The 14,404-nt window shown below is 43.5% G+C and overlaps 1 protein-coding gene across 1 annotated transcript in view; it reads right to left on the bottom strand.

The window, feature by feature from the left end:
- Window positions 1-14,404, bottom strand: part of plcb3 (phospholipase C, beta 3 (phosphatidylinositol-specific)) — a 43,348-nt gene that overhangs the window by 18,709 nt on the left and 10,235 nt on the right. The window contains exon 2 of the mRNA XM_079185294.1: window positions 12,541-12,627. Within this exon, the coding sequence (XP_079041420.1) occupies window positions 12,541-12,627 (87 nt within the window). The remainder of the gene's footprint in view (window positions 1-12,540; window positions 12,628-14,404) is intronic.

Raw genomic sequence — 14,404 nt, 5'->3', positions numbered from 1 at the left:
GCACACGCAGAGAAGACAGGACAGTAGTCGTACTGCATTAAAAGCAAGCAAAGGACCTAACGGCGCCCTTGGCCTGAAGGATAGCGTGGTCTGGAAGTGAAGACGAGGCAAGAGACGAAAACAGGAGGGATGGACAAGAGGAGGAGTGTGGTCATAAACCCAGCCATAAACACAGAGGACGCACTGTAAATATTTGTTTAGCCCGGCACTCATTCCCCAAGCGTTCTTACTACATCTATGACACTCATCGGATGTTGTTTTCTCCTCATCTCTCTCCCCATTGAGGCTTTCAGTGCATTTGTACGACACTATTTACATTTTTCTTAAATTTGTCTTAAGAGGTTTCATTAATGAAAAAAACAAAACAAATGTTTAGGTCTCTCTTCTCCTTGGCCTTGTTTTGTCCGTGTTCTCCCCATATTTCCTTTCCAAAAACACCAGCGAAGACAAACTCATGAAGTCCCTATCCTTAAAGCTAGTATTGAACCTCATGTCTTCTTCATTCCTTCTTTTGTTACTCCAGCCGGGCTGTGAGGTCATCCCCCTGTTGGCTGTCCACACCCCTGGGATTGGCCGCGAGTAAGAAAAGGTCAGAAGTGTCGGACCAATCGGATTAAACTCTGCCTCAAACTTTGTCCTCTGATTGGCCTGTGGAGAATAACTCGCTTCCTGGGGGAATAAACCACTTCTGGATCTGTGCGACACACGTGCACAGACATTCGCGCACACACACACACACACACACCCCTCCTCTCCCACAGGCCGTGGTTTCATTCTGCCATTGCGACTCCTTGGAGACTGCGGTAATGAGACTACAACTTTGTCTGCCGCCTGTGTGTGTGTGTGTGAGTCTTTAACAGTTCACATTTCCTCACAGGCTAGTAATGTAAAACACACACACACACACAAACGCAGCAATATACAGGCAGGCATATCTTCGACATGCAGGTCCCGACTTGTGAAACATCCTGACCCGTTGAGCAAGACAGGGTGTGTGTGAGTGTGTGTGTGTGTGTGTGTGTAGGTGTGTGAATGCGAGTGTGGAGGAGGCGCACAAGTAAGCGCACATTAAACGCATGTGACAAGGAAGCATGAGCAATTCCTCACATGGAAATCTTCACTTCGGTCGAGTGCAAATGTGTCAGCATGTGATCAGAGAAGCGTTTTGAATGCGAAGTGAAATGTGTGCGCTTTTGGCACATTAGCTGAGCACTCGACGTGGTGCGTGTGTCCGCGTGAAGGTCGGTCATCTCCCGAGAGCACATTCCTAACTTATTCCCGCCTTCTGCTCAGTTAGCGTGTGTGTATCTGTCTCTCAAGTGTGTAATATTTCGCTAGTCAGGGCGGGCGGAGCGCTCCATTCATCTCTCCCGTGCTGCTAAGGCCAAACACAGCTCACTCCATTTATCACTTCAGACTCGGCTGCAGGCTCATTATTGCTCCAAATGAGTCTGGGTGAGAGTTTTCCAGGAGTCCTGTTGTGATGAAGTGCTGTAATTTACTTTAATTCGCCGTTTTTTCAGTGGACCGAAGAACTTTGCCTCCGCCTGCCTCGCGCACTTCTGCCTCAGTTAGACGTCTTCCAGAAGGCCCTTCCTTACCAATTTGAGAGAAAGTTGTGAACGTGTTTCACTAAGCTGTTGATTACATGGGCAGGAGGTTTGGACTGCACCCTTTATTGAAAAGAATGGCCGCGCTGCAGCGATGCCGTCTGTCCGGTTGAGTTCAGAAGAGGTTTTGCCTCCCTCTCTGTTGCTAAGGAAGCCATACCAACATTACTGTTGATGTTTCCGAGTCGGTTCATATTTCCTGCCATCAACAACAGAACTAAGCTACTGCTGCCAAATGACGGCGCATCATATAGCAGCGTTTCCAATTAATTGCCGAGAATATGGTGGCCCGCCAAAGTCTGACTAGCAGCGCCACAGTTTCATAATGAACAGAAAAACACGATTCACTTCTCAACGGCTGGCTGGCTGACTGTCCGGAGCATTTCCTCACAGCAACTGGCTCTAGCTCGGCTCGGGGAAGTGAAAGTGGCTCATTGGATTATAATTATTGGTCCGTTAATGTGTGATCACTTTAATGTTGCAGCCGGTAAAGGTGGGGCTTATTTCAACTGCTTTATATACTTAGTGATTAGGCTATAGACGACTTAATCATACATCGTAATAGTGATGAGCGGTATACCGGTTCAACCGGTTTAAATTTCCCGTATGATGTGAATTTTTCACACACAGTCATACCCGAACAAATGCTGTCACTCTTCAACAGGCAGCAAAATATATTGTTCGCCGCTAGTAGCGCTACAGTCGGAGCTAGTTGTCTTAAGTGTATTAAGAGGGTTCATGGTTATAACACAACAATTAACAACCCACAACTAACGCTCTTTAACAGGGCAAAACAGTCTGTGACACATAAACAATTTGTAACACTGATAATTGTACATTTATAAAATTTCACCGCCGAACTGCATGCTGGGTACAGCTCGCTAACAGTCTGCTAACAGCTGTCGCTTCAGTAACGTTACATTAAAAGAACAGAACAAAGACTGAACAAAAGGTATTTCGGTTAGACACATGTGCAACGCTGATTACCGTGTAATATGTGTGGTATTTGTTATAAATGTACATTGGTACATAGAGGATGATAAGAAGCTGTACATGGAGGGACTTAGGACCCAGGGGAAAGTAGGTGAAGGAAACAGGAAGAGACGCCACACAAACAGCTGTTCACCGCTCGCTGGTTCTTGTGTTAAAAATGTCCTCCTAATAATGAATGCGTTGACGCAGAAAAATAAAATACCGTGATATACCATGAAACCGCCAGAATCTTACAAAATACCGTGATACACATTTTTGGTCATACCGCCCAGCACTACATCATCATGTATTAGTTGATTTATATTTTGTGCTGGGAGTCTGAATCTGCAACTAGTAGCTAATATTGTCAAATAAATGTAGTGAAATTAAAAAGTACAATATGTCCGTCTGAGATGTAGTGGACGAGAAGTTTTTAAGTAAAGTCCAAGTACCTTAAAATTATACTTAAGTACAGTACTTTAGTAGCCTAAATGTCCACTGCTAGAACAGGAGCACAACAACGTTCTTCATCGCTCTAGCCTCTTCATTGTGCTCCCAAAAGGCACCAGATTGATGCATTTATCTATCAAGTTAACCAATCTTTGCCCCAGAGAGATATGAGAGAAATATTGATTTGGTCATCTAACTCAGAGTTTGCTGCTCTAAATAAAATCGTTTTTTGTCTTCCACATCCTGTTCTGCAGTTGCGTGCATCTGTGTTTTTGTAATCCAACAATTGCATTCAGGTCAGTCTATATTTAGACACTAAAGACAAGTACAGTAAATGTTAATGTGCTTTCATTAGGCCCTTGTTCACTTACTCCTTTCCTTCCTTCATTTCTTTGATTCACTCTTCACTTCCCCTCCTCCCTACTGCCCTGCCAGTCTCCTCCATTCATTTTCTTAAGATTAGAAAAATATGAAAGGGCAACTAAACAATCAAGAGAGCGCCACTCCTTTCCTGCGTGCGTTTGAAAGATCACCCGAGCACGCCTCGGACGGCCAATCCAAGAGCACGCGATGGCGGCATACAGGAAACCGATCCTCCTGAACCCACACAAGCGTGCACACATGGACTCGCACGGTGCCAGGACGGCGTACTGTACATCTCCACCCTCTGCCGCTTGGCTGTGACCCAACCGGCCAATCGGCGCGGAGGACAGGAGAGGCGAGGAGAAGTAGCCTCGACAGAAGAAGACTTTAAAGGACACAGAAACATCGGAGAAGTAGAACAAAGAGACCTTCAAACTGTTTTACGGCCGCGATGGGAGAGTTGGCAAGGTGTTTAGAGAAAGAGAAGGAGGGGGACACTTAATACCCCTGTGAAACATGGGACAGCTCTATAACTCTGTCTACGCCGCCTCGTAATATTTCCTCTGCATACATCAATGAGATAACACTCTCCCTTTTCTAATTCTCCACTATCGCTCCATCCTGTTTCCGTTTATCTCTCTCTCGCTCTCATTCTTTGTCTTTCCGCCTCATTTAGTTGTTTCGTATTTCTGTGCCCTGGGGAGGGCAAAAATGACGAGAGAGATACATTTTAGCCACTTAGCCGACAGACTGATATCCTGAGGGATTTGTAATCAGTGAAATATTAGAATCTACAGAAAGAAGTAGAAGACGCACCGAGAAGATGGAAAGAGAAAAAGAAACTAAACATGAAAGAGAAATGAAGTCCAAATGTACGAGGGAGGAAAAAAAACATCATCATTTATGAACCGAAAAGCAAAAACAAATCGAACATCAATAAAACGAAAACACGCACAAGTCATACCAAATGTCTCAAAGCGCAAATAAATAAAGGCAGAGCTGGGCCAAGAACATACAAAACAAAAAATAGTTGCAGTAATCATAAATCTCTCCCAAAACACAAACACACGTAGATCAGCGAGGGCGGATTTACAACATAAACCAGCATGTGCAGCCGCCAGCAGGCCACACACACACACACACACACACACACACACACACACACACACAAAGACAAGCACACAGAGACGGTAGCGGCAGGATGAATGTAGAGTTGTATGCGAGTGTGTGATAGTTTAAAGGAATAGTTCAACAATTTGGGAAAAATGCATATCCACTTTCTTGAGTTAGATGCGAAGTTCCTATCGTTCCACTCAATATGAAGCTAGAACAGGAAAGCGTTGAGAGTGCACATGAATGTTGGTAATGTCCCTCATTGCACAGGACAACTATGCCATCTGTGATGTATGTTTTAAAGCGACAATTTATTTACGGTTGAAATGATGTCACACTATAAAAACTCATTGTGATGAACCAGAATTATCTTTACAGTTCCATTTCTAAGCTGCGAAAGAGCAGCGTACGTGAGCAGAGTACAGCGTAGTGTACAAACACTCACACAGAAACACACTCATTTGGGAGGAAGCGTCTGCTTAGACAATAGATTCGATACCGTGCGGTGTCTCAGTTCTTCATACAGCGAAGAACTGACTGTCTACTAAGCTGTTTGAGTGTGTGTGTGTGTGTGTGTGTGTGTGTGTGTGTGTGTGTGTGTGTGTGTGTGTGTGTGTGTGTCACAGAGAGTGAAAGTGACAACGGCTGTGCCATGTGCACGAACAGATAATGTCAACAGAAAATGAAACGTGTGATCTAGCGAAGTAACCAGAACAAAGGAGAAAGAGAGAGGAAGCTGTCACATTATCTACAGACACACTCAACTTCCCCTACGAACCGCTCACTGTGTGTGTGTGTGTGTGTGTGTGTGTGTGTGTGTGTGTGTGTGTGTGTGTGTGTGTGTTATGTAAACCCCTTGTTCCAAGTTAATTCTTTGTGGATGTTTGACTTGAGCCAGGGATATAATCTCTATTAGATCTCTACTTATACCTGCCAACTATCGTTCTACTTACAATTCAGCTGGCATATTTACACACACACACACACACACACACACACACACACACACACACACACACACACACACACACACACACACACACACACACACACACACACAGGTTGGGAGTACCACAATTAAGGTTTCAAGAGGCTGCAACTATACATTAAACGCCTGGTATGTACTGTACACACACGTGTTCACACATACCTGTGTTACCAGTTGGGTATGGTTGTACTGCGTCAGCATAGGGCAGTGAAGCCATTCATAATGAAAAACAATGAGTCATTCAATAGAGAATGAGTCAACCGAGCTAGTTTTAGCTCAAAGATTTGCTGCTTCTCCGTTTCATATCATTACAAATCGAATACGTTTGAGTTGGTTGGACAAAATAAGTAATTTTAAGATGTCAGCTGACAGTTCATCCATTGAAGGAATAGCTGGCATTTGGAAAATCAATCCTTCTCTTTCTTGGATGAGAAGATTGATGCAACTCACGTGTCCGTACACTAAATATGAAGCTACAGCCAGCAGACGATTAGCTTAGCTACACTCATTGGGGAAAATCAATTTTATTAACTCCTCGTTGGGGAAATTCAATTTCCCCAACGAGGAGTTAATAAAGTAGTTCTTAAAGACCGTAAACGGGGAAACAACGGTAATAAAATCAGCCTTTGTGCCGAGTAATTGTCCTGCATATAACCTCCCATAAAGCCACAACTTGAAGCTTTTGTACGGATTAAAAACAACAGATATACACACGATTTCAAAGCCAAACCACTCACACCACTTCTTCTCACAATGCACTGACACGGTTCAAATAACTTTCATGTGGAGCAGTCCTAATGGTATGGTATGAAGGTGTTTGTTTAAGTCACATCCCAGGTGTTTGTGTGTGTGTGTGTGTGTGTGTGTGTGTGTGTCCCAATCTGGTCAAGGTATGTGAACTCAATTCCACACCATTAGGAGGCTAAATTGGACTTCTGCAGCAACTCAATTACATCCCTGGGGGCAAACGTTTGAAAGCCCAGGTGCTATTGACATGACCTGTACACCTTAAAGAAGGAGGGAGGAATGAATGATTGAAAGATGGGAGGAAGAATAGAAGGAGAGAGGGAATTCAGAGAAAAGTGGAAATGTTAAGGAGCGGGAGGAGGGGGGGATGAGGGGGCAACGAAATTCGAAATTCCCCAGAACCCCCATCTCCCTGTCTGAGCAACTTCCTGCCCACTTTCCCACGCTAAGAGAGAGAATGAGGGAGAAGTGTTGTTGCAAGAAATTAAAGAGCAATAACTCTAGTAAGGAGTGAACAAAAATGTATTGATGACATGAAGAGGAGGAAGACGAAGGGAGCAGAGGGAGGGATGGGAAGCAGTGAGATGGAGAATGAGGAGGAGAGAAAAATGAAGGTAGCGAAACAAAGAGCAAGAAAAGATGGAGAGCAGAGAGGGAGGAAATGTCATCCTTCAGTTTATATTAGAGGAACAACTTTTGCCGTCTCTCTGTGACGGCTACCAGCTGCCACAGACAGAGGGAAGTAAAAAAAAAAGGAGGGAGAGGGGGGGGGGGGGGGGGGAAGACAAATCGAAGATGGATTAGCCGTGTAGAGACGGGGCAAGGGCCAACAGCAAAAGTGATAAAGGATTGCCAAAGTAAAACAGAGCGACGGGGAGGATTAGCCGTAGCGCCAGTTGCAATTTCAACTCATCCCGCTGTGGCAGGTGCAGCCAGGACAACACTGAATCAAAACGTTCCTGTTTGTTTATTGGAAACGTCATTTTAGGTGACGGATCATCCGCGCTGGCAACGGCGGTGTGGAAAATGATCGCGGAAATGCTGCAATGAATAATACCTCACCTGGTTAGCCCCGTTTGGCCGTGCAGTGGGGGGGGGGGGGGGGGGGGGGGGGGGGGGGGAGGCTTTACATGGTGTTGTTCTTTAAAAGCCACACGAATGATCAAATACCACCCCGTTCCAACATCCTGTGTCTATTCTCTGTAAACAACAGATCTGCTTTCCAATGAAGGGAGGGCAAGATTGATATCTAATTAAGAAGAACATATTCAGTGCAAGGAGCAGTCACGGATCGGATCAGAGTAGTAGTCAGTGTACAAGTCAGGGTAAACCATCAACAAATCTAAATATGATCCTTTTACTTCGTTATAGTAATTTATAATGGGTTTTTTGTTCATAAAACACACAATTCAAATTATAAGGAAATACGATTTTTTTTATGGATTGAAACTAATCTTGTCATTAGTAGTTTTAATGATGTATTATAAGCCTTTTAGAGGTAGTGTAAATAGTCTCTAATATCTATTTATGTTGTTCTCAATAAGTCTCCTTCAAACAACTGGATTTATTCAAGTTTTTCACCAACACCACATTTGACGAGATCACATGTGAACGCAGCATGATAACATACTAATTGACCTTCGCCCAATACTCATTTTCACTGAACAGAGCCTGAACGCATCAGAATATAACTGAACGTAACCTTCATTCTCTTCCTGTCAAATTTAACACGGATTAGTTGTTTGCAATGTATCATTATCGGAGATCGGCGACTAGAAAAAGCATGAATGCTGATGTCCTGGTAACATATCTTACTGGATATTGCCAGATAACGATTGTCAGTAAAACTTTATTTCACACTGCGACGGTTGACGTTAAACTGTGTAATTAATAAGCGGCTCACCTGTGATCCGTACCGATCACGGATTGAAAAAATGAGCATTATAATGTGCAATACGGGGCTAAAAAACGAGCCCTCAGAGAGCTAGCGAAGATTTTTCTCCAAAAAAAAAGGGATGGACCAAATTCTTTTAGATTTAATGTGTTTAACCTTTACAACATGTTTTCCTTTTTTTAAGTCTCATCAACTCGTCGATGTGACATGATTGAGGACCCAGCCTCTTCAGAGAACCTCTATCCCGTCTCCTCCCATCTGTCTTGCAGTTATTTCACCTCCAACAGTCTGTTTGTCCGCTAAATACTTAAAACATCAAATTTAGGTTGCGAATGTAAAAGGAGGAGGTGGAGGAGTTTAGTCAAGAGGACAGAAAAAGGACACACGCAGCGGGGTTAGCAGGAGGGTGCAAGCATATGTGGTAACAGATGTGTGGATCTTGTGTAACCCTCAGCCACTGGCAGGCACTTTGCGTTCAGTATTGGGGGAATCGGTTTCCAGACTGGATACCAAGGGACCCTTAGCAGTCAAACAAAAGGGAAGAATAGATATTTTACTGCTTTGCACTTAAAAATGAACACAATAAGAGAATGTTGATGAGTTTTCGCTGGACAGGCACGCATTAAGAAACAGTTTATGCAAGGAATTCTGCTGCAACTCTTATCAAATTAGGTTTCCGTCGTCTGAAGCGTGTTTCCTCTGAATTGCTGCTGCACATGAACCGTTTCAAAGTTCGGAAACTGGTGAAATATGCACTGTTGAAACAAACCTGCCTTGGGACGGCATTAAATTAACAGTGTGGGATTATATTTCTCCAAGGTGCTACATCAAACTGCATCAAAGTCCTGCTGTCAATCATTTTAAACATTTTTATAAAATGTAACCCCTGCACACACTACTCAATTTATGCCTGCAGAACACCCAATAAGAAGTCATATAAATCATCAAGAGTGAAGTAACTGAACTCTGTCAACTACAAATGTCTTTTTTTTCTTAACTGATCATGTTAATAACAACTTTATCTCAAAGTGAAAAGAGTGGACAGACAGAGAAGACAAAGGCCAATGAGTGAGTGAACGCAGACCGCTGCTCCATTGTTTCACTGCCCAGCCACTGAGCGGTTGTGTCTGTCAGCAACAGTTGGTTGTTATCGCCACTGACTCAAACATTATGGGAAGTTCTGGGCTCCGAGTACATGCACACGTCAAGAGGTCGTGTAAGCCGAACATTACGCAAAGATGGAGAGAGGGAGATAACTGGGAGAAAAGGATGAAGGAAGGGGGGGGGGAGGAGGAGGGAGAGATGTCAAAGATTATCAGAAAAGGGATGGAAAAAGAAAATATCAGGCGCAACTGACCAACCGGCAGAGCAGGAAGAATATTGTCCTCGACAAAAGAAGTGCGAACGTGGTTTCAGAAGAAAAAGGTGTCCGGAAAGAGACGGAAACAAATGAAACATTGGAATAAGAGAGAAATATAGATAGTTATTTAAAGGAAAATGTTAAACAAAGTGAGGCCTGAGAAGAAGGTGACACGAAACAGACGGACATACGTAAACAGAAAGGAAATAGATGGAGGACGGGGAGAGGAGGAACACCTGGAGAAAAGGTGAAAGGACACATATTCAGATGGATGAACTAAAAGGAGGAAGAAATGGAAATTTTACCAAACATGTCTGAAAGAAAAAGTGAGAAAAAAAAAATGTCTGGAGGTACAAATCTTCTCTCTGAGACAGTAATGACGGATGGAGCAAGAGAAAAAGGCCGGAACGCGCATCTCCGGGCTGCAAGTGGGGAGATTTCTTAAATTATAATGGACCCTAGACTGGTTTCCTCTGTAGTTAGATATTTGGAGAGCGTGTGTTTTTTTTAGAAATCAACAGAGGCTGAGCTTGTACGCAGTATTGTGCCCGTCCTAAATAAAGTGGCAGTGCTGCGTCCAGCAGACATTTTTGGGGTTATGGACTTTAGGATGTCCTCGCTCGCCTTTGCGGAGGATCTAAAAATGACTTTAGTGGGTGATCCGGTTCCCCTCACTGACCGTGACTACCCTGAATTCCACATAGAAGACACAATACATCTTCAATCCTGAAATAACAGCGGGGCATCTTTTGTTGAACACCGTATCGTTTGACATCAAAAGTAAAAAGAAGAGCAGAGCAGCCAAAATAAAAGACTGCACTGGAGATCAAATATTTTGGGTACCTGCTCTATTCAGAGAAATGGGTTCCTTCCAGAACGCCCTTGTCATCTGTGTAAATGCGTATTAACTGATCTCATTAATAATAGCTGGTTATCTGTGTTGCCGTGTCCTCTTTCTTTTCAGCTCCGGTTCGAAATCTCCAGGGGAGCAACGGCGCAGATTTAAAACTTCAGTCTGGGATCACTGAAATAGGACTTCTGTGAAGTTAAAGTCCATATCTAATATGTTCAAGTGGGTTTATTTTCACCTTGCAGAGAAGCTGCGTTTGACCAGATGTAGGTTCGTGGAGGAGAAGACGGACAATTTCTCATTTCTACGGTGCAGATTTAATGAGCCAGATTTAAACCTGCGTCATTGTCGAAACTTAATACATTAAAAAGTTATAGAAATGGACGTCTCGGCACTGGCCACACAGTTTAACTGGCAAGTGATCTCTGGGAAGTGCCGTTCAAAAACCACACAGCAACGACTGGAAAAAAATGTATTAAAAATAACCTTTAAAAGAAGCAAAATACAGCTTTTTAGACGTTGAATTGTTGTCAAAATGCAAACAAAAAACAACTCCTATTACTAGTCACTGCCTGACTCTGCTCCTACATGTCTAAACTCCCACGTTTTCCCTAACATTGGCCTGATTAATGCTGGTCTGAATATTTTGGGGCTTATTTCATATTCTGTGGCCAACAGCGAGCTGCACTCCAGCTTCTGAAGCAAGAATAGCGGCTGCACGATCCAGCTTAGCCACGCCAACATTAACAAAGCTGAAACGCACAAAGTCAGAAAAGCCAAATACAGGAGCACGTAAAACAATTGCGGTCCTACTGGCATCACGTTAGCATTTCCTGGGAGGCAGCCGGACGTCGACTTAGGAATTGTTGTAGTTTGAAGATAAAATCGGACACAGCAGCGTGTCAGAGATATTTCTTTTTCCAAGCCGTACAGCTTGTGACGCGACGTCCAAACAACCTCTTATTGAGTTGTGTGTCGTTATCGAACTGCAGTTGTTGTGTGCAGGAGTCAATGACTGGCGGACTTGGCTCTCCGCTAAACGGTGTCACAGCTGCACCTCAGGCGACAAATGGCCTATTATCGCAATACCACACGCGCGCACATACAGACGTGCGCGTGCTAGCATCAGGATGAAGTGAGTATTTAAAGCCTCGGTCTGTTATGTGAATGCACGAACACATGCCGACACACGTGCACACGGACAACATGACGTGCGCTCTGGCCCAGATATGTTGACACACACACACACACACTCTGAAACATGCAGACACAACGCAGTGATAATATTGGCTATCAACAGGTCATTCCATACATGCCTTCTGGATAAGTAGACAGCCAAAAATAAAAAGAGGGACAGTGTATGTGAAAGAGAGAGCTGGAGAAAAACATAGAGAGCGATTAGAATGGGGGAGGAGTTAATTGGGCTGCCTTGATATTTCATCTGATCCAGGAGGTCTCACCAGACCATCATCACACATACACACAGAGTAGATGGACAGATGAATGGAAGGTAAGAACTGTAGATTAAAAGGTAGAGGAAGACAGCAGACAGGCTGCTGCGAATACGGGATTAAAACAAAACAGCTTTTTTTTATTACATCTGCACTTATCAAAATCTCAAAACCCTGCATCCTGCTGACTCACTGTCTATTGCGTCTGGCTAATCATGTCAGCTAAATGCCTAAAATCCAATATTACTAAACTAATGGCTGAAACATGAAGGGGGGAGGGCGGTTGTTAGGAAAGTACAGATTGATGGAAAGAGAATGGAGGACTAAAAGGATGGAGACCACAAAGACTTCAGCGAGACGGAGGAACAAGGGAAAGAGGGAGCAAACAAGGCCAGAACAAATTGATGGAACTCATTTTGGGTGAACTAATGGACTGGATCAAACCACGATAAGAGACAACAAGAGAGGAGGAAGAAGCGACGATTTGGAAAGGCAGCACGGGAAGGAAGAATGCGGTTTAGTTCAAGTAAACAAATAACAATTGGAATAGCCGTGTTGGCCCTCCTGATGGTGCATTAAAAACCCATCGTGGTCTGCTATAGAGCGGCCCATTTCCATTTGATCACGTTTCTGTGAATGCTTTGTGAGTCCTTATTGGCATACTTTGAGACCAACCTGTGTGTGTGTGTGTGTGTGTGTGTGTGTGTGTGTGTGTGTGTGTGTGTGTGTGTGTGTGTCTCACCAGGTTGGACCCTCCAGTCCAGTAGAGGAAGAATCCATCTGGGTCAACTTTCAGGGTGACCAGGGTGGGGGGCCCGCTGTTAGTCTCCTAGACGACAACAGAAATAGAGACGTTAGAGGGACGAACATTCATTTCCATCAGCCAGCGTAGAGGTATATTAAAACGTGGGTCTTATTTCCAGACTTGTAGCCATCAATTCTATTGGCTATGGTAACGTCGTCCTTTCCACAGTCATTGCTGATGTCTGGAAACATGGCAGTATTGCTACAATGATGTCTGACTGGAGTTTAGATTTTCAGTTTGGCCGCATTACCCAAACCAGCTTATTTAGAGGAATATGTGAGCACACCTGAAATGTCACGATAATCCTCATTGCACGACGGCAAAATCAAACCAGGAAGTCACTCACAGCCAACTCACAGTTGTGAGGGGTGTTTACGAGTTTGAGTAAAAAAATAAATAAATACTATTTCATTTTCCTTTCATTTCTCTTCCAAATAAGTTTGGCTAAAATCTGTTAAATTAAAGTAAAATAGGTTATTTTTGTTAAATGGAGAAAAAAAAGCTAACAAATTAAATGTTACAGTACAGTTTAGAATAGGGCTACGTGCATTTGAACTAGATCATAAAAAGTATCCGTCAGTTTGAGTTGGGTGAAATAAAATAAATAAAAATGAATGATACTACTGATGTGGCCAACGTTTTGAAAATGACACCCAGGTTGTATGAAACCATCATTTTGTTTCAGAGCTGAACCCCTCAGCCAGTGATTCTGAAAACTACAGATCGGACTCCTGAATAAGTCCAGGTCTTGTTGCTGCTTGGTCACCTTGAATACAATACCCACAAACCATAAAATTTAATGTAATCTTCTTGTTGTGTGCAGCAGGGTGACATGAAATAAGCCGTTTACGGCAGCAGCGGCTCTACCTGCCGTCATATGGTTCCTTGCCATTATGGGATTGTAGACAGAAGCCACACAGTTTGGCCAGCATGAAATGTCATTCATGCGCAGCATAACGATGGCTCATGCAGGAGCCTGCATCAACATGTCATTAGCATCGTCATTATAGGGTCATATGCAAGATCCCATGACACACACACACACACACACACACACACACACACGGCTACTGGCCGTGTAATTACAGTGGTAAGATGTCATACTCCTGTCCAGCAGACAAACATACCGTCCAGACATCCTGGGGAACAAGGATGATGATCCAGATTGGTTATTACAGTGACAGATGACGCATGTCATCATGAGCATCAATATAAGCATCATCATCATCTTCATCAGATGTGAAGACAGAGAAACGTTTGCCAGGCAAAACTTTGATATGCAACACACAAACAACTAACCACTGACCACATCCAAGCGGTGCTTCTTAAAGTGGGGCAGAACAAATGCAATGACAGACAAAGCGGACGCATAAATAGTCGTAGTGTCATGTTTAACACGTAAATGTGCAAATGTTGACCGTTTGAATAATCATTTCAGACTGAATGATTTCAAAATCTGCGTAACAAACACAATCTAGCAGAGTCGATATGAATCAATTGAAAACAGGTACAAAAACAAACTCTTAACTGCATCCCTCAATTCAAAAATACATTTTGGAGAGACGATGCAAATTATGTATATATAATGTTACAAGCAGATTGCGTTACCTTCAGGCAGAGAGCCATCTTTAGGCTCACATTAAGCTTATCGGGCTCCTCATCCATCTCTACACATGGAAGCGAATAAACGTTGAACTAGTCCTTAAAGGAGTCTCCTCCGTTTGAACTTTTGTCCCATTCCCAGGAAATGCACGTTATGAGTGCATTTCAAGCTGAACATACCTTGAGTTTGGGCTCCAAA

The sequence above is a fragment of the Pholis gunnellus genome, assembly GCF_910591455.1.
Source record: "Pholis gunnellus genome assembly, chromosome: 23".
Taxonomy (NCBI): Eukaryota; Metazoa; Chordata; class Actinopteri; order Perciformes; family Pholidae; genus Pholis; species Pholis gunnellus.
This window is presented reverse-complemented; position numbering and strand designations above follow the sequence as displayed.